Source organism: Diadema antillarum, unplaced genomic scaffold, assembly GCF_040938485.1.
Source record: "Diadema antillarum isolate AM-2024a unplaced genomic scaffold, OU_Dant_1.0 seq00000041_RagTag, whole genome shotgun sequence".
Classification (NCBI taxonomy): domain Eukaryota; kingdom Metazoa; phylum Echinodermata; class Echinoidea; order Diadematoida; family Diadematidae; genus Diadema; species Diadema antillarum.
This window is the reverse complement of record NW_027271153.1, coordinates 755,667-781,160: the sequence shown is the minus strand read 5'-3', so window position 1 is coordinate 781,160 and position 25,494 is coordinate 755,667. Positions and strand designations below refer to the sequence as shown.

The 25,494-nt window shown below is 38.9% G+C and overlaps 1 protein-coding gene across 1 annotated transcript; it reads left to right on the top strand.

The window, feature by feature from the left end:
* Window positions 1–25,164, top strand: LOC139725420 (glutamate dehydrogenase, mitochondrial-like). The gene is made up of 12 exons (XM_071636495.1): window positions 1–278; window positions 8,259–8,389; window positions 9,478–9,619; window positions 10,298–10,498; window positions 11,563–11,702; window positions 12,195–12,329; window positions 13,146–13,283; window positions 14,247–14,384; window positions 15,450–15,530; window positions 16,068–16,191; window positions 16,991–17,145; window positions 23,566–25,164. The coding sequence occupies exons 1-12, from the start codon at window positions 146–148 to the stop codon at window positions 23,683–23,685; spliced, it is 1,638 nt and encodes a 545-aa protein (XP_071492596.1). The 5' UTR covers window positions 1–145; the 3' UTR covers window positions 23,686–25,164.
* Window positions 25,165–25,494: the final 330 nt, after the last annotated feature.

Sequence of the window (25,494 nt, the reverse complement as noted above, 5' to 3'; positions counted from 1 at the left end):
GCTGCGCTGCAACTGCACTGCACTACTGCCGGTATTTTTTTGTGCTAACAAGTAACGGTGTCCTTACCTTGAAATTGTCCATGTGTGTCTTAATTTATCACTGAGAGTATTACCAGGCAGATAAGCTGACGTGTTGGCAACAACTATGCTACGAAATATTGCATCAGGAATTTACAGGGAGTGTTCCAGAGGAGCTGGAACGCAGTCATTTTTACGAGCAAGCCAACAGGCAGTTGGGACAACGCATCGTCATGCATACTGCACAGCCAATGGCGAAGGTACGTGAATGAGGTGTGACATGGGATGGTGGTGGTCGTGTTCAATTCCGACTGTTCCGGCATTTGCTCGTGCTCCGTAGAGAGTCATACCTGTAGCGTAGCACGTTTGTCGTTAGCACCGGTAGTCTAGTGGTTGATGAACGCATGCATGCTAATTTTGTCGGCTTCAAATCTAGGACGATACCCAACAGCAACACACATTCATCAAGTGTTCATACTCTAGAATCTACTTTCACTTGAATAAAAGTTGAAGTCATCTCGATCTACAATTATCTCCTTGATCCTAGCTATTCCTAGGTTTCGGTAAAATCTAACAATGTTAGCACCAGCAGATGAGCACCATGACGAGCCCCATTACATTGCCGTTTCCGGGATCGGGAGTCAGTTTGGTTTAACACCATGTCAAATCAATAAATGTTTCTTCCATTGACATTTGTACAATTGTAATTTGTAAACACAATTCACATCACACTTATTGTCTCTGTGACAGATACGGTGAATGTTTTAAAGTTTAAACATAAATTATAAACACATACATGTACATGTAGACTAAATAATAAACTACAATGTAGAAATGTTCCAGTATGACTGATAATACAGCGTAAATTACACTTTTACCTCTGCTGTCATCACTCACCATCACATATTTGCCATGCTTGCTCCATTGTATCAAGTAGGACTGTAAGGCAAGCAGCCCATAATTCAACCACAATGCCAACCCTAATTTGACCGCCTGCCAACCCAAATTTGACCGCCTGCCAACCCAAATTTGACCACTCACTATGTGTAGAACTAGAAATCTACTGTAGAACTTAGGATGTGTTTTTATGCTTGGTTGAACCTTGGCACAGGAGGTCAAACCTTTGTGCGGGTGCCGATACTCTTCTGAAATGGAAAGACTTTAACAAAAGAGGAAGTAGTTATTCTAATTTTCAAGCCCAAATAATGCAACATTGCTCATCTGGGATCCTGTACTGGCTGGTGATTCCAAGAGCACAATGAGCATACAATGTGGAAACTTCTATTCTAAGCCTAATAGCTATATCTACTGAATTATATAAGCATGCTGTCTACGAAGTTAAAGGACAAGTTCACCTTCATAGACATGTGGGTTGAGTAAATGCAGCAATATTAGTAGAACACATCAGTGAGAGTTTGAGCAAAATCAGACAATCCATTAAAAAGTTATGAATTTTTGAAGTTTGTGCTCAGTCACGGCTGGATAAGAAGACTACTATAGCTTGTGATGTCACATGAGTACAACGATATAAAGAAAGAATAAAGAAAATTCAACATATTTCCATTTTTCTCGCATAACAAAAGAACAATCGACTTCTCTCTTTCAGAAGGCAGGGGGAATAATATTACCCTTAACATACATCAGTAACAAGTCGAAGAAATGTGCACTTTATTCAAAAAGTAAAGTTTTGTGAAATTCTCCTTTTATTTTCCTTATAGAGTTGTACGCATGTGACATCATACACTGTAGTAGTCTTCTCTTCCAGCAGTGACTGCGCAGATACTTAAGATATTCGTTACTTTTGAACGGATTGTCCAATTTTCCTCAAACTTTCACTGATGTGTTCTACTAATATTGCTGCATCCTCTCAATCCTTATATATATGAAGGTGAACTTGTCCTTTAAGGTGTTTTTCTTTCTTTCTTTTTTCTTGCTGTCAACGTAGCACTAAAGCCCTTTAGCAGGGCTGCCAACTCTCACGCATTGAGCGTGAGACTCACGCATTTTGGTCCTTTCTCACTCTAAAACTTTATTTCATTTGCATGCATTTCTATTGATCTCACTCATTTTGACTCCTAAATTATAGCATTGGCCTATGGGAGTCTCACTCTCAACTAGTTTCCAGTATTGGCAGCCCTGCCTTTAGATGTCACGGTTGCTGAGGGTCGGGTAGAAGATTTCACCTGCTGTCAAGTCTATTCACTATATAATTGGGACAGGTGTACATGTTGTACATCTAAAGTGGATGATCGATGAAAGACACATTTAACTAACGTTTTCTTCTCTCCACAGGGATGAGATATTTTCCACACTTCCTCTTCTTCTTGCGTACGAGGCAGCGGCAGCTACAATAAGTAATGCCCCTCAGGTGTTCTAACAACTCTGTATTGTCTGGGAAATTAATAAAATACATGCCACGTTCACCTAGATTTTCAATGTGCATAATTATCTCTCATAATATGATCAAAACCTGCATTTCATTAAGATAATCTTAAAACTGATAAGTGTCTATATTTGGAGTGAACCTGGATACAATGCTTAAAGTGAAAACAAAGTTCTGGTAAGGGCTTGAGAACTCGTCTGGCACCATTTCATATTTGCTTGCAATATATCGATAGAGTCTACAAAGAAACTTACCTGGCTGACGCGGTTTGCCAGAATGATGAGTCGTTTTGGAGTATTTTGAGAAAAATAATAAAAGTAGGTTGACCGACTTTTATTCCAGAAGGCTCCAGACTAACTCGGTGTCAGGGAAAACTCGACCCTATTTCAGACAATTTACACACAGTTCGTGATCGCCATGTTCATCAGTACTCTATAATACTACGGGTACCAAACGAGGCCTTACTGAGCAGACAGGAAAGTGCGTGCTAATCCTGTACAAAACAAATGGACAGCGCGCGGTCCTCAAGCCTACTAGTATACGCACATCACCTCAATTGCTGAGACGCGCGGTCTTTGAAGTTTTTGTTGTTGTTTATCAAGCGTCTTTGATTGTTTTTAGAGGTGCTTGAGAGTCGCACACTAATTTTGCATGCGCGCCAAAGAGGTTTTTTATGCGCGCGTTTAACAACTCGGACCATTACTGCGAGTAGCCAGAACGCTACAATGTAGTTTATACAGGCCGCTCCCATATGCATAGTACAACACTGTACAATCCAGAGGGACAACCAATACAACTCATCCCGCCGTCAAGCAAAGCGAGGCCGAGTTATCCCCGAGTCTGAGTCTAGCCTGACCCCGTTCGGGTAAGTTCTGAGACTGAACGTTTTTGGTTAATATTTCCCATTTTCGTCGTTACCCATCGAATATCTTGTTATTTTGTCGCAGCGTTATTCCGCACATTTCCTAGGCATACGTTCACATTTTGGAGCAAAATTTGACAACTTTTGCAGGCGTACCAGAACTTTGTTTGGGCTTTAAATGTACTGTGTTCATGGAGCATTATACAACATGACATCATTTGCAAGCATGCAAGTCTGTTGAAATAGACTATTGAAATCCTGAAGAAAAAATACATTTCAACTTCTTTACGTTAGTAAAGTATAAAATGTATAAATTCCTTGAGTACAGCTGTACCAGGTACTACACTGTACAATGTAATTATAACAAGTAATACTGTCAGAGCCAAAGTCATGATTGTTACAGTGTACGTGTACCACAACACTTTAAATACTGAAGTTTCTGTACCAAGTTGTTGTATATTTCTGTAGGCCTACATCTACATTACTTTTATTGCATGGTTTATTTTATCCTAATGAAACAACAAAGACAAATTAATGATAAGCAAACATTCATCTATTAAACTGATCAATAGTTTTGTACATGTATGGGAAATTACGAAATGTCTTGTACCTACATATAAAATGTGATGTGAAGTATTCAGGCTCTACATTGTAAATTACAACAAAGTTTGAAGCTTTCATTTGGTACGTGTATGTGTACATTTCTTGTCCCGCTTTACAATTTTTTAAAAAATATTTCTTTTTTCAATTTTATCCATTAAAGCTACTGGAAGTAGTAATACTCCTAGTAATTTTTAGAGTTCAAATCTCCCTCCCTCAAAAAAAAAACCAAACCAAACCAAACAACAAAAACGGAAGAGGGAACTAAAGAAACAAGAGTCCTGAGCAGGGACTGTTATTCTTGTGCTCAGTGTTGAGAGTACTTGTACTTGCTATTCAGGGCCAAAAGTTCCTGGAATTTTTTGTTACACCATTTTTGATGTACCAGCAGAATTTCCATGCTGTAGTGGCAATACTTTGTCTCACTTCTCACAAGTATCAACTTTGTCTCTCGACACATATCATTGTCAATGAAATACCATAGTATTGTTTTAGTAGTGCCAGTGAGGTTTACCAGCATGTATCATGTTTGGTATTCTAGTACAGTCCGACCTCTCCTGTCCGGACATGCCAGAACCAGCGCTCATCCGGATAAGGGATTTGGCTGGATATAGGAGACTCACTGTTTAATACATACTACTGTAAAAGTGGTTTCTTTCGCGTACAGAAACTTTCGCGGTTTCCATCGTTGCCGACTTTTTAGCGTGTGTTTAAATTCGCGGTCGGTAATGATAGCATTGTAACAAGCGATGAGTTCAAAACATTTTCGCGTGATGTTAAATTTGCGGTTCAACCTCAAAGCGCGAAAAGTGCGAAAATAAAACCACCGCGAAAGAAGCCACTTTTACAGTATTATGCAGCGCCTACCCAGTGGTAGCTACATGCGCATATAATTATATTTGTGTGAACATGTCACATCCTCGCCAACTGGTCTTGCTTTCAGAATTTTCTGATAATTTGCTCAATGAACGATCACCTGTAACGTGCCCTGATTTACTGAAAATTTTTCTGTCAGTTGATGTTCTTGCTGTGATTTGGGGGTAGCAAATGTCTTTAATGCCTGCTATTTGGATGAAAATTTGATGTGAGTACGTATGTTAATTATGTTGGGAATAATATGTAATTAATGTGAGTTTGTGCAGGAGTTTTGTCTGAGTTTGGAATCCCCCTTTTCCCCGTGATTATGAGATTGGAAAAACAAAATCATAGTGAAATCACGTCCAGATAATAGAGAGATCCGGATAAAGGAAGGCCAGATAGGAGAGGTCGGACTGTATTTCTTTTAACTACAGTATATTCACATAAAGTCAGCATACAATTACAAGAACCCAACACAGACTGAATATGCAAAATACATGTATTAACAGTAACTACATGTGTTGTATGTTTCTCCCCCCTCAAAGAAAACAAAACAAACAAACACATACACACACACACACACACACACACACACACACATATTCAATCATGCATTTTAAGTGTATTACATTTGAGGACTAGTTTTAGTCTATATCTGGCATTGGTCTTTGTGCAATTTTTTTTTAACTCTTCCCTGTCAGTAAAGCTATGGCTTCTTTCTGATCAATAATCAATTACTGATTGTAGGAATAATGCAAGTGCTGCATTTTGGGGGGCATTTTCTAACTTGCTTATAAGCATATTTTAATCTCTCTTCCACCTCCCTGGTGATAATATTATGTACATAGCACTGTGTAGGGTTATTGCACCAGGACGGTGTGTACACATACTGAAGGATTATCTGATATTTCAGGAATCCACAATTGATTTAGTCTTAGTATTCATACACTACAAGATACCACAGGGGTTACCCTGTACAGTGTACAACTGAGGGGGATGTGTTATCTTCCTTGATTAACACGATGAATGAGTTTACCGATAAAATAATCAGACACAATATCATTCTAGATCCAGCCCTACAATGTATATCTCATCAATGAAATGTACTCTTGTGTCGAGAGGCATCATTTGATATTTAGGCCATACTATGAACCCTACAGCATACAGCATGTACAATGTAAGTTACAGGCATTTAATGAAACCATTGAAAGTGGGACACTGATACTGCCAATTAGTGTCATGACTGTGATACCTTTAAAGGGATGGTACAGTATTGGTGGAGATGAGAATTGAGCTTTTAACTTTTTGCGAGGTACCAAGAAAACACTTATGAAATACATGTAGTACAGAGCATACCATTTTGAGAGGAATTCTAAGTTTATTTGATGAAAAATCGGGTTTGGAATGGCTGAAACATCCACAAACAAAGTAAAACAAAGCGATCGCAATAAAAGGTGGGTCCCACACTTCATTAGAATTGCTCTGTTCTGGATATCTCGGCCATTTCAATACCAATTTTCATCAAATAAATGTTGAATTCCTCATGGAATTACATGCTCTTTCATATTTCATAAAAGGTTTCTCATTATCTCACCAAAAATGTTAGAAACCTGAAATTAGGTCTCAACCAAAACTATGATCCCTTTAATGTACAGTGTATGCCAGCATTGTACCAGTCAAAAGAATGGTGGAATCTGGATTTGCAGTTTGATTTTCTCACATTTGTATTACAGCTTGCACTGTAAACAGTAGCTACACTATAACCTCACATGAGTCTGAGTTTGTAGATTGATGCCCTAACTGTTGAAGTTGAAGTTAGCCAGACTTTTTAAATCATTTTCAATTCGAAACACATGTACACTGTAGCTACATGCATAGTGTTGTTTTTGGATATTTTTCAAGTATCGTTATTGATGCACATGTGCATGGCAGTTTGCCCAAAGTTGCAGCAATGCCCACTATCCTGAGAATTGACCCAGAATGTTGTGAAATGTGTACAGACATGTTTATATCTAATATGTACAATTGTAGCATGCTAAGTACAGAGTTTAACAATGAGCCCTCATACCTGTTGCTAACTCTTCCATTAAAGTTCCATTCTTGGCTATTCTTGAAACTTTACCTACAGAGCATCAGCATTACGAGTCCTTTATTATATTATGGTACATGCATGGCACTAAGATTCTGTGCTCAATTCTGTCTGAGGCCAAAAATAAACGCTATGATTAGTGACACAGATGTAAATTGTAGATCTGTGTGTCAATTATCCATTACACTGCCATGTGTAGGAAGTGAGACCATGCTGAATAAATCCTCTACCGCCTCTACCGTATCGCAATACGGAGTCATTATACCCATCATGAAAATTGAGTGCTGCTGATTGTGCCCTAGTGAAGGAGGGGGAAAAAAGACCCTACCAATTATCTCAGCAAATAAATCTACTTGTAATACTGATTAAAAAAGGTCAGGTAGGCCTACACCAGTCAGGTACGCTTGCTTCACAATCTCATAATGATGCATATATGTACAAATGTGTATTGGTCTTCTTGCACACACTGTGCCATAACTTGCAGGCAGCGCTTGTGTGAGTACGTGGAGAATGCATTAAGTGCTAATGAGGAACATACAGTGTATGTCAATGGTGATAATATCACAATACAGAAGAATGCATCTGTGTGACATTCAGCAATCATACCTCAGCCTTCTGCCTCGTAGAGTGAGAGAAAAAAAAAATGTCTCAGAAATAGTCTTAATGTCGCTTTGTATATTGTAAGCAAGTGTTCAAGGTTGGCTTGTGATATTGGTTTAGCAAAATTTATCAGGGCCAAAATTAGTGTGCCATGTACAATGTACATGTGAATTAAGAGGAACCTTTTAGAATGAATGTTGTAATAGAAACCTGGGAAGGTAAGAGTTACATTGTAAACTGTAGCATGACAAGAGAACTGCTATTGTGCAGTACAATTTTGCATTCTTTTTGAAAAGCTACGAAGAAAAGTGATAGCTTTTGAAATAAGACCACTGTATTATATGTGCTTCATTAAGATGGGGACGTACGTAGCTACTTTGTATGTCATTGGACAGTATGTCACTCCACTGCCTCTCCATCTGCAAACAGATTGTAAATCAATGTAAATGTTAGAATTATGCTGCAGATGCAATTTTGAATTTACTGTTACAGTAGAACTTTTGATACATGCAACCACCAGGGGCCCGTTTCATAAAACTTCTCATCAGTGACAAGTTGTCATAGATGCGACAAGCTACTGAAATCCTTGCATCTGATTGGCTGAGAGCAAATTTGTCATAGAAATGTGGCAGTTGTCATTGATAACAAGTTTTATGAAACGGGCCCCTGGTCTGTCTTTTAAGACATACTATTCATGTGTAACATTGAGCAGTATGAATTATGATGCAAAGGAATGCTTCGTATACAATGTGCCGAAAGGATTGTGTGAATTAATGAGAATTTTTGCTTTCCTGTTTTGTTTCTCTCAACAACAATGACATCATTAAAAAAAAATACACACTCGCTAGTAGAAGTTCAAGATGACCCAAACTTTTTCAAGATGGTGGAGCTGTTCTATGACCGTGGGGCAGCCTTGGTTGAGGACAAGCTTGTAGACACCTTGAAGGGACCTGAATCAGCAAACGAGAAGAGGCTAAGGGTAGGTCATAGGTCAAAAAATATTTGCATTAGTTTTGTTTTTGTTTTTGTTTTTGTTTTGTCTTTCTGTATCGTGGATTTGCTTGAAGCATACTTGCATTATACAATACTTGCCTGCTGGTATATTAGTAAGTCAATCAACAATATATTAGTTTCTCCCTTGGTTGTTGATTAGTCTTCAAGTTTTAATGTTATCAAATAGATACCACGACAGCAAACATAGCAGTGATGTTGACTGAAAATGTCAACACATGTACGTAACTGCAATCATCAGCATAGGAAGGAGGATGCAGTCTTACAAATGAATGATCACTTTGTTCCATTAAAGGTCCTGTTTACCTTTGGGAGCAGTGATTTCAAAAATTTTCAAGATATCAGTTTTGATGCATATATGTGTAGGTCAGTTGTATCATAAAACATCCTACCATATGAAATTTTTGCACTGAAACCTAAAATGTAAGGAGATATCACTATTTTTCTTATGAAACCATAACTGTAGACGATTTAGTCTGGAAACATTTCTATTATAACTATTGTTCACATTTTGTATATTTAACAATACTTAACATTGATTATACTGGTTCAAATTTTTACACTGGTTATTTCTATCCCTAACTCACATTTTAGAACTATTTTGAAGCAGTAATGCTGGGTTTTTGTTTCATCTGCAAATGGTCAATTATGCCTTTAAATGAGGTACTAGTAGTTTTGTACTTTATTCATGGCAAATTATTGTTCTCTGGTAGGATAAGAAATTTGTTTTTGTTTTTGCTTTCCTAAAAGACAATATTTAGAAGAATTAATGACTGAGGGATGGTTTGCTAGCTTGTGAACAAAGATTATGGTGTAACATGATTGTCTATCTGTCACTTTCACAGTAGAACCCATTACTTGTCAAACAGGAGAGTGGTTCCAAAAACAACTTTAGACTTATTTTGGAGTTCAGTAATTTTTTTTTCAATTTTTTTTTTTTAATAACCAGCATGCACTTTCCAAGAAAGCTCAAGTCTACCGTTCAGGGGTCAATAAAAATCCACTGGTCAGGTACTGTTATATGAACTTGATGATGGTTTTATTTTGAATTCTTAGGTTCAAGGAATCCTGAAGCTGCTGAAGCCATGCAATCATGTGATTGGCATCAACTTTCCCCTCCTGAGGGACGATGGGTCCTTTGAGATGATCGAGGCATACAGGGCCCAACACAGCCAGCATAGAACACCCTGCAAGGGAGGTGAGTTTAGTCCCAGACACAATGGATTGTGTGGAGTCAGCCACCACATTGACTGGCAGATGGGTCAGACTCTGCCTTGACTAACTTGGTAGTTCAGGCATCATCTGACTAATTGATGCGTCACATATTGCCTTGACGACTGTTTGACTCGGTTTCATATTTATGCATCAGAATCAGTAATGACTTTTAGGTGCATGTATATGCTGCAAACCCCTGATGTAATAATATGCCACTTTTAATTGAACCTAAACTGAATGACTTTCTTGTTTGGGCTTTGCCTTCTTATGTGTCTCTCAAGTCAAATATTTTGATCTTCATGTGTATGATTCTGCTACGTCCTATACACACACACACACACACAAGAAAAAAAAAATGTTTTCATTATCATAAGCCATGAGAATTCCAATTATTCCTTTGAACAAAACACAGTACACTTACTGAGCATATGATGATATTTGCATGGTTGTTCGTGAAATGTTTAGATTCATTATGGTAACTCAATGTTGCCTTTTAGATGGGTTTGATCAAATCATGGCTGACATTCGGTATTAGATGTAGAAGAAGATGAAGAAAAAAAAAGACAGATGGCAATATTAGGTCACATTGTCACATGTCATAAAACACTTTATGAATGCAAATGCTAACTGACCCCTGTTGTCATGGCAACTTTGCCTCTAGGTATCCGCTACAGTGAGGATGTCAGTGAGGATGAAGTGAAGGCCCTGGCATCGCTGATGACCTACAAGTGTGCAGTGGTGGACGTACCCTTTGGGGGAGCCAAGGGAGGCATCAAGATCAACCCCAAGAAGTACTCCCTGAAGGAGCTGGAAAAGATCACGAGGAGGTTTACCATCGAGCTTGCCAAAAAAGGATTCATTGGTAAAAAAAAAGAAATAATTGTTGTCATGAAACATCAATGGCTAGATCTCACATATCGTCGCTGGGGTGACAAGACCTCGTATCTGAAATTTTGGTGAAAATGACTTTTTAGGATTAATGGTCAGATAATTAGTTAAGTGATGTCCTGTCCAAATCCTAGCTGTGTTACCCCCAAAATAAAGCCACCACGGCATGTCAAAGGAAAGGCTCTGCCATTTGATACAGTGCTTTGGCAGCCATGTTTTTTTGCTCTCCTGAACATCTGGCATTTTGTAGATACAAGGTCTTCTCACCCTAGCGACGATATACTTATGATCTGCAGCTTGTGTTTATGATTTCACTAAAGTTCTTTGACTTACTTTGATTATATATAATTATTTGTACTATGGGATGACAGAAAAGAGAAAGTTCCAGTGCTGAGAATGTATATCTTCTACTATAATGAGTGATACAGTGGATGCAAAGTGAAAGAGCAACGATATTCAGGGTCATCGGGTTTCAAACATTGACTATTTTACCTTGCCAGTACATGTAGGTATCATTGATTGTTTTGTGCTAGAAAGAACAGTTGCGAGTCAAATGTCATGAAGCTAGATAGTAGCTGAAATATGACTGAAAAACCATAATCACTGTTACACAGTGTGTGATGGTGATGTATGGAAGCTGTTTGCAGGTAATTTTTTCAGTATTGATACTCATACTGCAGTTGCTGGCAGCAGCAGTATTTGTGCCTTCCTGTGAATTTATTTCATTTTAGATGAATTTCTAGTTATCTCTTGAGAACACTATCGGTACTGTCATTATCATCAGCTCATTCATCTTGCTCATCATGTCCAGTTTGTGTCTGCTTGTAAGGATGCAACTATAAATCATATGAAGTGGCTTTGACCGATTAACTTTTAATTTCTTGTATCACCTCGAATTCCACCTGTCTAAGTGGATTTGTAATAGTGCTCATCTTGTGGAAGGAAACTCAGTGTGCACTGTTTAGATTGTACATTTTCTGGAGTATTGCCAAGAATAGATTTAAAGTTCCCAGTTCTTTCTTCAATCACCAATGTCAGGGCCTGGAATTGACGTCCCTGCCCCCGACATGGGTACAGGTGAGCGTGAGATGAGCTGGATGGCTGACACCTACGCCACCACCCTGGGCTTCAAGGACATCAACGCCCATGCCTGCGTTACAGGGAAGCCAATTACACAGGTGGGACTTGCACTGTGGACACTAACACCAGCAAAGACTTGTAACACACACAAACATGCACATGCATCAGTATTTTGGGACTTACACTGACACTAACACCAGCAAAGACTCACAACACAAATCAACATCTGCACATATTGGTGTTTGTACTTTCAGTTACACTCTTGGGAAGATATGCTTTATTGAGAACATTGGTACAACACTGTTGTTACACCCGCAGTCATTATGTCCTATAATTTTGATATCTCATTCTGGCATAGAATTTCATTTTGTTTCATTTCTATATTCACACACGCAATCAGAAATCCTATGTGGCATTTGATTAACAAAAAGCAGAATACATATTGGATGAGCAATTGAAGCTTAGATTTAAAGCTTGATTTAAGCAAAATGGACTAGTGGTATGCCCCATGATGAAATATAGCTTTCAAGCAGTGTTGACTAATCTTCACATGATTCACTAAAGGTGAATATCTTAATCCCATTTCTCAGGGTGGTATACATGGACGTATCTCAGCCACTGGCCGCGGCGTCTACCACGGTGTGGAAAACTTTGTCAACGAGGCGTCCTACATGAGCGCCGTCGGGCTCACACCTGGCTTTGGGGACAAGACGTTCATTATACAGGTAATTTAGACTGTGTGAAGGCGGTGTCTTTCAGTATGTGTCAAAATCATTCAATTCATTCAAATGAATCACGTGGTTCCCCTCGAAGTTCTATCATGTAAGTACCCATTATTCTCATGTCGTCTACAAGTGAATATAAACTGGGATCAAATCAAGCTCTCAATTGTTGTGGTAGTGATTGCAAAGGCTATAGCCACCATGTCAATGTGCTCAAAGTGCATTTTGCTCTTAGCATGCAGGTGACTTTTTTGTTAGAAAGATTCCCATGTGCACCTAGATATATATATAATTGTGCGTCCACAGGCAATAATCTGAGAAGGAACCATATGAAATGTATGCATTTTGCTGTGTATTTGCATTTCCCCCTCCTTTTTTTTTGGGGGGGGGGGGGTAGTGGGATTGGTATTGGGATGGGGAATCTCTTTATCTGTGAATTCCTGTTTCATTTTACCATCAAACTTACTCGCATTTTATTGCAGACCTCTGGCTTTGTGGAGACAAATGATTGTTTGTTGATATTATGCAGGAAAAAAACTGAACAAAATCCACAAATAAATGAATAGATTTCTAAGCCTGTGGCAAGCTTCAGAGGTTTGTCAAGTGCTGCTAAATTGGTATGGAAGTGTCCGTAAAAATATGCAATAGATATACAGTGTATATGTCAAAGATAAATATATATGAAATAAACATGTATTGAATATAAGCATGTGAGATAAAGTGATGACAGACAGCTGTTGGCAAGATTATTAATGTCACAAGTTGAAAGTTATGTGTGTTTATGATTAATACATGCATGTTTTTTTAATGATTTTGTAGGGATTTGGTAATGTGGGGCTGCACTCGATGAGGTACCTCCACCGCTTTGGCGCCCGCTGTGTCGGTGTCATGGAGATTGACGGCAGCATCTACAACCCGAGTGGTATCCACCCCAAGGAACTGGAGGACTACAAGTTGGTGAGAGAGACAAACAAGATTAACATTTTTTTTTTTGCGAATTAGAAGAGACAGCCTTTTTCCTGGCACAATTTTTTTTTTTTTCGAATTGACTCTGGCATCCAACGCCTCTAGATATTAAGGTACGGTAATTTTTCCCAAATCTTGGCTCTTGTGAAATATGTGACATTTAAATGCAAGTTTAACGTTCCTTGTTTTGCAGCATAGTTTCTCATATCTGGATTTGGCTTATGTCAGCTGATGCAGCTGAGTAGATCAAGATTCGTTGGTAGAATGGATTTCCAAAGGGTGGTTGGGGGGGGGGGGAACCTAATTAGAGAACAAAATTGGCAGAAATGGTGGATATGAGAGGACAGGGAACTGCACAGTCAAACGGATCTTTGAAGAGTATTGAGTGCTGTGTACTAGTATATGATTCTTTGATTTGGCATTAAGCTCATGCAGTTTCTCCTCAAGTCGTTGCAACAACAATAACAACAAAATCATGCGAAGCTCACAGAAGGGCAGACTGGCCAAATGGCAAAAATCTGATGATAAATGTTTGTAGCCTACATATTTCAAACTGTCCCAGTTCCTGTATGAAAAATAGATTGCATTGGTAACCAAGAAAACCAACAAACAATCAAACAACTCTCTGTTATTGTCACAGTATACATGCAGTGATGATTTGATGGGCAAAATATTGTGTCTGTATGAGAAACAAGGCATTTTAATGAGGAATTGAATAGAAATGAAACACTTTAATAGGTTAAATGAGCAATGAAAATTTCTCATACAAAGTCATGAAGCATTTGACTCACTTTTATTTAGTGCTCTAGTGCAGTATGTAATAGCGGCATCTCAAGCTATGAAATTGTGCAACAAATCTCTGCTGTTGAAGGGAGATGGTCAAGCACCATCCTTCCAGTTGGCAAACATATTTGATGTATCAAAGTTTGTGCATCTACTTTTTCTTTTCCCCAGGAACATGGGACCATTGTGGGCTTCCCAGGGGCAGAGGCGTATGATGGGGATCTTCTGACGACACAGTGTGACATTCTGGTCCCCTGTGCTGGGGAGAAGCAGATCACTGCCAAAAATGCTCACAACATCAAGGCCAAGGTAGGTTTGTCATGCTCTATGGCCCAACACTCTGTTTTAATCTCATTCTGCCAGGACGAAAGGGGGGGGGGGGGGGGGGGAGGGGCAAAGAAAGTTATGCACAATATCAAACGTATTCTGTGTGATTCCTAACTCTCACCTTGTGCAGGGCATCACCCCCGATATTAGGTCTTCTTCCCACCAGCCGCCTATCTATCCAAGAATCATCTTCATCTCATCTAAGGAGTGTTCTGTTGTTGGAAGAACTAAAAGAACTATAAAAAAATCTGCAAATTTATGTAATAACAGGTGTCAAAAGGGTTTATTATGTTTCTTAGGCAAGGCAGCAAGTCCTGAGACGCTTACGGCTATTCTGTCAGAGATGTTTCCTGATTACATGGCATGTTCATTTATGAAAAGAAGGTATGGAACTTCCCTTGGCAAAACAAAGAAAGAAATAGTTTGGATAGTCGGCTGGTACTGGTATTCACCATGTAGATGTACATAGTAGTCTTGCACAAAGTATCATCAATGTTTAGTAAGCTTAAGTTTTCCTAACTTGTAGCTGGATGATAGACAGAAACAGGGAGGAACGTTTCCAAGGGGCTCTTAGGTAAGTTAGTAAGCAGAATGACCAGTATAGGCCACCGCACACTATGCGACTTTGCCATGATTTCCTGATTGTATGACCTTAAGACGGGAAGTTTGATGCCATCAGCCTTGCCAGTTTTCAGTCGTATGACTGGGTCTTAGTGCCAGTCGCCGAGACATGACGTGTCAAATTTTCACGACTGGTCATGGGCTTTCAGCCAATCACGATGGAGTATAATTAATGCAAAGAGTATAGCAGCGCATACAGAGTCCACTGTGTGCGCTTTTATTCTCTTTGGTATGATTTACCAAAGCAAGAATGGTCATAACGTAAGCCTTGCTGCGCAGTCTGATTGTATAGTGTGCGGTGTTGAGTTTTGTGACTAATTGTATGACCTGGCTTGCCTCTCTAGTCATGCGACCAGTCTGATCATGTAATGTGCTGTGGTGAGCTTTAGTCTCATGTGTTCCACTGTTCTCTCACCTGCACTCCAGATCATCGCAGAAGGTGCGAATGGCCCCACAACACCTGCAGCTGATCAAATCCTCCTGGAGAAGAATGTGCTTGTGATACCAGTAAGTGTTAATGTGTAGTGAGGACCTGTCTCTTTGCTCTGATGATGAGCACTGAATTCCAGAATTAGGAAAAAAAGAGATTTGTGTGATTAATTGCATTGGTAAAAAGACTCCTTTGGATTTGGATGTGTTGCTTTAATTATCAATAAATACCACCATCAATATGGGAGATATTGGACATTGAATGCCATACAAGTTTATGTGTTGTTTAACTTCATAGTTAATCGTTAGAACTCATCAATTCCTTTGTATGGTAAATATTTCTAAAATTGATGTAAATGCATGGAGCATGGTAGATTAGTTAACCTGTTTGATAAAGAATAACAGTGTCAATACTTATGTTATTCAAGTAGGAGGTGATAAATTGATTTCCCTTCAATTTATCATATCTTCAAAATGTTTTTGTCAAGCTTTCCTGTTCTGAGACAGAAAATAAAGGGATGCTCTGTAAAAGATTTTCTGTGGTTTCTCAAAGCTTTGAAGCTCATCTCTAACCTATATGTGCCCATCTGGTCACTTTACCCCTCGTCACACCAGGATATGTTCATCAACGCTGGTGGTGTCACTGTCTCATACTTTGAGTGGCTCAAGAACCTTAACCATGTCAGCTACGGTCGTCTAACCTTCAAATACGAGAGGGACTCTAATCAGTATCTTCTTGGTAAGTTGTACTTCCTCATGTTAGGGTACATCACTTTTCTCCTTTTTTTGTCTTTTCCTTTTTTTATCATTTTCTTTTGATAATCCTTAATGTGGAGGCATTTTACCTCAGTTGGTTCTTGCAGTAGTTTTTGCAATGTGACATGACGGGAAACTCTTATTAAATTTTTGAAAATTAAACAGTCTGTGAATTATTTTCAGTGAGATGTGATTGTGTGTAACAGAATACTGTATACGCCAAATATTTCACGAGGTTCATATTTTCAAGAATTTCACGAGTCAGGTGCTATTCGCGAAATTAAAAACACATGAAAATAATGACTCTGACCCCGATATGAATGTAACACACATGTATACATTTATCCATTCAGTACAGTACTCCACGTCGCGAATTTAACCACTCTCGAAATCGTCGGTAAGTCCCGTTTCGCGAAAACTTAGACTCGCTAAATATATGGCGTATACAGTATTAAATAGGTGCAAAGAGGAAAGTCGTTGCTGCAGCTGGGTTCATGCTTTCAGGCATGAATGGTGCTGAAATAATGCTGCTGATAGCTGAACACCCATCCCCTCTTGGATGGATAATCCAAACATATATGACTAATAGCATTCAGGAATTCTCTTCCGAATTACATTCAATGGCAGCAACTTACCCAGTCATTCCAAGGTGCAATAAGCCAATTGCCCTGTAAGAGAGAACTCTATTGAATTTGGAATCTGATGAATTGAGAAGGAGACCATTTATGCCAAAGGTACACAGGCCAACTGACTCGTGAAATTGTTGGTCCTTTTTCTTGCAGAGAGTGTCCAGGAGAGTTTGGAGAGGAAGTTTGGTAGGCACGGAAGTGGCATCCCCATCCTGCCCTCGGACGAATTCAAGGATCGCATCGCTGGTGCCAGCGAGAAAGACATCGTCCACAGTGGACTGTCCTACACCATGGAGCGATCGGCTAGGGTAAGAGGGTGACAGAAACACACATGACACACAGATGAGAGACAAAGCTATTACAGCGTCTCCGAGATGCTATAGCTCTTACCTCTCACGATCATCCACAGAAAGCGGGAAGACTGACCTGTATGGGAATGTGTTCTTTAGCTATAACCTAAAGATGCTTGCTGCTGTAGGTAACTGAGACAGAGTGGTCAGTGTTAATGAAGGTTAATTAATATATTTCTTATGGATCATTGCAGATTTGATCATTGACATGATCATTATGGTCATATTTTCCAATTCACCAATAGTAGCAACTATCATGTCAAAACTGAGCCTATAGCTTGTAAAATGTGTTAATTTGACTTGGTTTTTACTGCAGTAGATGCAATTCTTTTTGAGTGACAATCATTGCAAAGTTTCACAAAGTGTGCAATACCAGTTCTGACTTTGCTACAGCTGATTCAGCCTTCTGATAACAGTACTCATGTGATGGGTAGAATGGGAGAACAAGTCACTCATGTTAGAAAGAGGAAGGACACTTGGAAAGGAAACTTGTGCAGAATGATCTGCCATATGAGATGGGGAAGAAATACACTAAGGGTGAAAAGTAAAGGTGAAATATTGCACCACTGCCAAACAGATATCTTATCGAGAGGAGTTGGTGAAGTTACTAGGTATGAAAACATGCAATTGTTGATTTTTTTTTTCACTGATGAGATAGTGCACATGAGAGTAAGGGGGTTAGCTGAGTGATTGTTAGGAGTGTGCAGCAGAAAAAGAATATCACAGCTCAGATGATGCCCAGGCCTGTTGAGGCATACATCAAGGCTTGCTGTATGAGGGAAGTATGTTCTGAAGTGTCGGTTATTCCCATGATCTCAGCAACATACAGCCATGCTGCCTGAGGCAGGTTGACATGAGAGTGGAGTGGAAGAGAGAGGGAGATTGAAGCCATGACCCGACTAAAGGCCACTGCACACTACACGACTTTGCTACGATTTACCGGTCGTATGTCCTAAGACCAAAAGGTTGACGCCAATGGCCTTGACAGTTTCAAGTCTTACAAGTGGGTCTTAATGCCAGTCATAGAGATTTGACATGTCAAATTTTCACAACCTGTTGTGGACTTTTAGCCAATCACGCTACAGTATAATGTACTGAAGCCAGAACGGTCGTAAGCCTAGCTGTGCAGTCTGATCGTATAGTGTGTCGTCGAGTTGTGTGACTTGGTTGTACGACCTGGCTCGTCTCTCTAGTAGTGCGACTGGTAAATCGTGACACAGTCGTGTATTGTGCGGTGGCCTTTGCTTTTACCAGCAGCAGCAGAAAGCGATCCACTTTCCTCATTTTGAGTTGGTGGAATAGTTCAATGTGTGCATGTGTGTTTAAAACATGTGTGTGCTTGTTTGTATGTTTTAAATGTATGTTTAGTGGACAGGACAATAGTAATTGCCTCCTGTCCTGGACGTTGTGGTTTTCTTGATGCTTGAGTGTAATATGGGGAAAATGTGAGTTGCGTCTCATTGGATGTCAGTGGGTTTTGTAAACAACAGGGAAGATATCATTGCTATTCGTGGAGGTGGAAGTGTAGATAGGTTAAAGGTAAATCACATGCACACATGGAATGAACCAAGTATTCCCTTGTATGAATATTTTTGGTGTGTGCTATCTTCCTGTAGGCTTTCAGGTGTGCAAGAAAAAATTCCAAAGTATAACATAACAAGAGAAAATGATAATACGTTGGATTGTTTGGCGAACATGAAGTAGATTTCCAGTGCATACATTATAGCTGCCAAATGAATGAATTATCAAATCACACTCCCCAAGCCTTACCCACGATGCACTGGTCGGTGCTGCCAAGCTGTTGCTTGCTGCTGATATTCTGCAGAGTTGAAAATGCACCAAACTTTTCATGAACCATCAATGGCAATAGAATGCACCACATGAAACTGGGCGTATATCAATGATATTCTGAGATAAAGATCGTGACAGATTTTCCAGTTTAAGCAGGGAATTTTGCCCCCCAAAATGTAACCAAAAAAAAAAAAAAAAAAAAAAAAAAAAAACCCACCCTTTTACAAAGTGATTAAGTTCACATGAAAACGATAAGTGCATCCAAAGCAAATCAGGGACTGTTGTCGAGTCTACTGCAGCCCTAGAGAAAAGGAAATTCAGCACTTTGATGTAAGGTTGTGATTTAATTTGGTCAAGGGCAGATTGTGTAGATAAAGTCAGTACGGGTATGTGACCAGTGGTGGGTATCTGGCATCAGGATTCATATGATCATTAGATTACATATGTAAGTCTCCAGGAAAAGTTTCATTTTTTCCCCCCCAGGGAAGTTGGTCAGTTTCATCATCACTTGCTTTTTCAATTTATTTCTTTGCTTTTTTTTTTTTTGCCTCTCCGAATTGTTGCATCAGTGCTTCTTCCTCTGCTCCCTGCTCTCTTATGTGCTTTTTTTTTTTTTTTTTTTTTTGGTTGGGGGGGGGGGGGGTATTTTTTTTTTTAAGGAATCTAACTGTGTTTTTTTAGCTCAAGCCTTTTGTGTGACCTATCAAGTTCTAAACCTTTCGGTTTTCTTCCTATTTGTGGTGTTCTACTCAGGGTTGACACTACAGTCACTGACCCTTGACTGACCGAAACTCACAATTAACTGCTGACACCTCAATAATCGTTCAATGAGGAGTTGTTCTCTGACCAGCATGTTTTTTTGGCAAAGTTTCTACTCTTATCCCCCCCCCACCCCCCCATCTGAAATACTTGCATCAAGTCTCTATCCTTGATGAAGAATTCTATACTTTATCTTTTTTTGTCTGTCCTAATGTCTTTCTCATGGTCTGCTGGTTGTGGTATTTTCTTCTATCTATCTTGAGATGTTCTCTTAATTATCACCCCTCTTCTCTGGCACCCATCCTACCTTTATTGGACAGCCCAATATTTGAGTTAACATTAATATTTAAGCGATAGATTGACTTTCGACTCAGAAAGATGCGGCAGAAAACCCTCCTGTCAACCATGTGAAAAGATGACTGATGGATTTGTCAGAAATAATGCATTCTTCCAAGGGTTGTAAGGCGAAATACTTGTCTTTTGTTTTTCTGTCAGTGGTTAGGTGATGTGGGGAATTTAAGATGTGGACAAAACAGATCATTGGGGACCTTCACGATGTGTGTTTTGTTGAAGAAATGCTGCCAATTAGCCCTTTATCCATGTAAATTTGCAGAGTATCAAAACATGCTGAAGGAAAATTTAAGAAGAAAAAAAAAGAAAGAATGGACTGCTGTAGTGTCAGTAACTTTATGTGTGTTGGAAGACTATGACCAGAGCTCAGCGTCTGTTACTATCACAATATCAACGGTGCTAGACACGAGTTAGGGAAGATTTAGAAACGTTAAAGAAAGTGATCGGATTGTGAGACCGCGGCTGAAATCGCACAACATAAGAGATTGAAAGGTGCTCACTGAAGACCTGCCTATTTTGGGTAAGCAACAAAGTTTGAATAGTTGTGCGGTGTTTTTGTTTTCTCTGCATTTACCTTTCGTTCTTTTGTTTTTCATCCTTCATCCTTGAATATCTAACACCACTGATAGTTTTGTACAAACCCTGCCATCTCTAAGTTCATTCATCTCCTAACTGTGCTTGTTTCGTATCAAATGATATTCTTCTTCAGCCTTTTCCTCATGATTTATGTTGCATTTGATATAACCCTTCCACCAAAGTGCTGAAATCATCACTATAATTCGCCTGTCTTTCATGCAAGATTGTATGATTCTTGCTTTAACCAACAAGGATCTTCATTGCATACAGTCCACTCATGATTCACTTCGATCTTCTATGAGTCAATTTCAAACTTTGTTCAACTGTGTAAGAATCAAGTGAGTTTGTACATTGAATGCTGCCTGTGTGTACTGTTTCTGGCCTGATCCAGTTTGAACAGGTTAAGGATTCAACAGGCTTCCCCTTACATACTTTTTGTACTTGCTTTTAAATGGACTATTCTGTGTGTGGGTGTTTGTGTGTGGCTGTGTTTATTGTTATTTTTGTTTTTATGTGGATTTGATCTATGTGCATTGATGTTTAAGTGCCAAACTGGCATTTGGCCAGTTTTGATGCAGCCGGTGAACATGATGCATGGACCATTTTCTGGCATTACCATACTGCCACAAATGAAATACTGTCACATTGATTGAGTTCTATCTGATTTTGATTGAAAGATAATATTCACATTGCCAGGTCAAATGTTGCTTTTCGTGGTAATTGATTATATGTTCTGATCTTTGGTACATATGTCTACTTCAGGTTGCATGTGTTGTGATATTCTCATTTTTTTTTTTTCTCTCTCTCTTTTGGCACATCCTGCTAGTAGGCCAGCTGAGTGTGTTTGACATAGGTCTTTTTCAGTTTTGTCTTTCTCCCCTGCATTTCTTTGTTTTCATGGATCGGACCATTCATTTCCCACCTTGTGATGATATGCAGTGTTGTGAACTGGGCGGTTACAAAGGTCGTGACCCTCTTGGTTGCCAGTCTGTCCAATGCCTGCCAAAGTTTATCTCAAGATGCTGGACATAAACAGAGACTCCAACTCTCCCGTTTTCGACGGGAGATCTCCCGCCGAAAACCCATTTTTGCAAAATCTCCCGTTCTCCCGCTTATGATTTAATTTCTCCCGCCCTGGCTCTGTGTCTCCCGTTGGAAAGGATTTCTTACTTATTGCTATCATATGTTGAAATAATAAGCCTTAGATAGCACTAGAGAGCATCTAGAACCTGGAAATTTCGCGCTTCGCGCACATCAACTTGGAATCTCCCGTTTGCTAGGGGTTTCAGGCGGGAGAATCTCCAGATCAGAAGGTGCTTTGGGTTGGAGTCTCTGCATAAAAGATTAGAATTTGGGGATTCACTTCCTACTGTACTACTCACTGGTTTGGGGATGAGAAAGTATGTTGTTTCTTCTATACAGTTGAAAGAGAAAAATATTCTGACTGCTGTTATATAAAGGGGTCATTAGGGGAAGGTTACAAATCCTACACCAAAAACAATGAGTGACGGTGATTGGAAGTCAGTCATTCATTAACGATATAAGATGCCACTCTATTATGTCATGGTGTTTGCCCCCTCTGTCCCCATACTTGGTTCTTAAAGTCTAATACTATAACAGTGCTCAGTGCTGAGCTACTACATACCTGATTATGTTCGCTACACATTTTCAATCAAAGTGCCTCTTTTCAGTGTTCAGCTGATGTTGCCATTGTGTTTCGTCCTTTCAAAATGTCAGATAACATGGCCATACAGATTCTATGCATGAGAAAGTGTTTTGAATGCACCATTTACTAAAAAATCTTCATTTTGACCATTTGTACTAGCCATTTCTGCATGCCCCTAAGATATTCAATGAGTTCAATATTCATGACATTTGATATAATTTCCGTGGAAGTACAAAGCAGATCTGCAAGGGGAAAATAGACATTTGATGTTTTTTTCGTATAAATGATTAAGACAAAATGTTCTTTAAGTGATTCTGTGCTATGGCTATGAACTGAATGTTCCATGACTCATAAAGTAGCCATGAATTTATTTCTGCTTGTGATCACAACGAAACTTGTTGAACTTTACATTTATTACCATCTTCTGAATCTCATGTGCCCCTCTCACCTATAGATGCTCTGAAAGTGAACAATCCAAATAATGTCTGTACTATAGCAACAAGACTGCAATTACAGTGTAGAATACCAAGCTTATACACTGATGATAATAGCAGAGATGTGATGATCCAATGCTAAAAGAAATTCTGGCCAGCCATATTAAAGTGATAGAATCAAATAAAGATCAACAAGAATCAAATCATTCTGACATATGCATTCAGCGCCACCAGCCCAATGTTGTTGTTGTCTTTTTTTTTTCCATTTCATGCCTTGATTTCCAGAGTTAACAAGAAGCTTTTCTTTTTCTTTAAAAAAAAAAAAAAAAATTATTTAAAAGATTCCACAGCTGCCATCATACTTGTACCATTGCATCAAAAAGTAATCAGCAATCCTAATTATCTTAACGTATTGCATACTAAAATTATAATTTCCCAGTTTCCAATATCTTTGAAAAGGCATATACTGCGTAGGCCTACTGATACAATAACATGACATGCTGACATAAGTTACTAATGTATGTGTCCTAAAATAGCAGCAATACTTGTTCATCCAGGGGAAAACCTCTTATTTTGTGTGATCTTGTTCATCATGACCTGCATCCCATATTCTCTTGCTCAATGTGATTGTATATCATATTCAAATTGTGTCAGTCCATTATCCAAAGATGTCATCACTGTCAATCATGTCATGGGGATGCTATGATTGCCTACCGGGTATATATTTTTCATTCACTGATTGCCAAATGATTGCCTTTGAATGCATTGCAAATGATGAATGCGTTCTGTTGTATCTTTCAGCAAATCATGAAGACGGCCATGAAGTACAACCTGGGTCTTGACATCCGCACGGCTGCTTACGTCAACTCCATCGAGAAGATCTTCCTGACGTACAACGATGCTGGCCTGACCTTCACATAATTCGCATCTAGCTAATATTTATTTGACTTTCAGTAGTGTAAGAACCCGAAGAGTAAGCATATTCTTGTTCCTCAAGTAGTCTTATGTGTTTTGTGCCCAGGAAACTTTTGTCTGACTAGGATGTGCCAAGCAAACCAAAGTGCATATCAGGTTTGAAATCATATCTGTACTTTGAACTTGTCTAGAAATGCAGAATAAACAAACAGAAAACAAATTACAGATCGTATTTAAAGCAAAAATAGAGTTAGTTGGTAATGCAAAAAAAAAAAAGGGACTGGGTCCTAGAAACATTTTTGTTTTCTTATAAAGCGTAACAGGGTAACGGGGTTGTAAAGTGAATTAAGACTTGCAAGTTTTTCAGGAGTGTTGGAAATGATATCACCTGCATACAAAAAGAAAACTACACATGATACTGTGAGAGTAACAGGCACTCAAAACAGTGATCAAAGAGATGCGCATTGAACATACTCGTGGACTGTTTTTCTGACCTACATTCCTTACATAGTAGATATTTGAACCCCAAGTAATCTTCCTCATTGTACTCATTATAAAAAAGCAAACAAAACAGTAAAATGACAAGTTGTTTAATGTCCATACTCTTTATAAGGGAGAACGAAGCACCCAATAAATTTGCCTTTTTGTATAAAGAAAGCAGTTTAAGATGGTTGTCAAGTATTTATGGTAGTATGTCAGCATAGATATGTTAATGAGCAGCATTTGCAAGCATGAATTCATGAATGATGATATCGGATGTTCTGGGCTGGAAGTTTGAGCTGCTGTACTTTTAAGGTGTCTATTCTTTATTTTGTTGTAAACACAGCAACTGCAGCTATGAATGGTTTCTCTCCAAAACTTACATGAGCATACATTGTACGGCTTTCCTCTGCTCTGAACATAAACTGCAGCTCTTTGAAATTTAGTAGCGAAACAAAACCAAATATACTGAAATAAATCAAATATGAAGAGTTGTACAAACATGAGCAAAAAATGGCAGCTGGTCAGTGTATAGAGCTTACATGTCAATATTCTGCATCCAGTAACTATACTTAAGTCTATTCTGTAATGATCAGACATTTTCCAGCATATAACTGGACTTTTAAGCACCTACACAGCTCTCAGAATTAAGCAGTTTTTGAATAATCATGATGGAAACTTGAGACTCTTTACTACAGTTTCAGACTTGGATGAACTGGGGATCATTCGTTAAAGTGTGCTTGTCGTTAAAATTCTGTCTGGCAAGATTCATTGTGATTGATATTCTCTTTGCAACAGCCAGAAAAACAAAAGGCACATTTCATGATAAAGCAATCTGTTTAATGTATTCATAGATAATTTGGATGCACAGTGCCCTTTTTTTCTATTTATTTGTTCATCTTTTTGCTGTGTAAGGGTTTTATAGAAAATTTGTATTTGCAGAAGTTGCTAAGAATAGTAATGATTACTCTTTTGTTTTGTTGTTGTTTTAGAGTTGTATTGATTTACTGTTGGGAATCTCCTGACTGTAAAGGCCCCATCACATGGAATTTGACTTGACAATACATAAGAAGACAGTAGGCCCTACAACATTGTGCTAGAGGGTGTTACTACAGACACTCTTGGGCAAAAAGTGTGCTAAAAAGTAGATCACAAGATTTTTACACAATGAACTGCTAGCGTTTTCATTTCAGCCACACGCAACGCTCTGTGCCGTCTTTTGCCGAGTGAAATTGTTGTGTTGTGCATTGTGTTATTAACTTTTGAACATAGCTATTAAAACAAGGCCTGTGTTGCAATGTCTTTAGATGTAGATGATACTTTGGAAGCACAGAA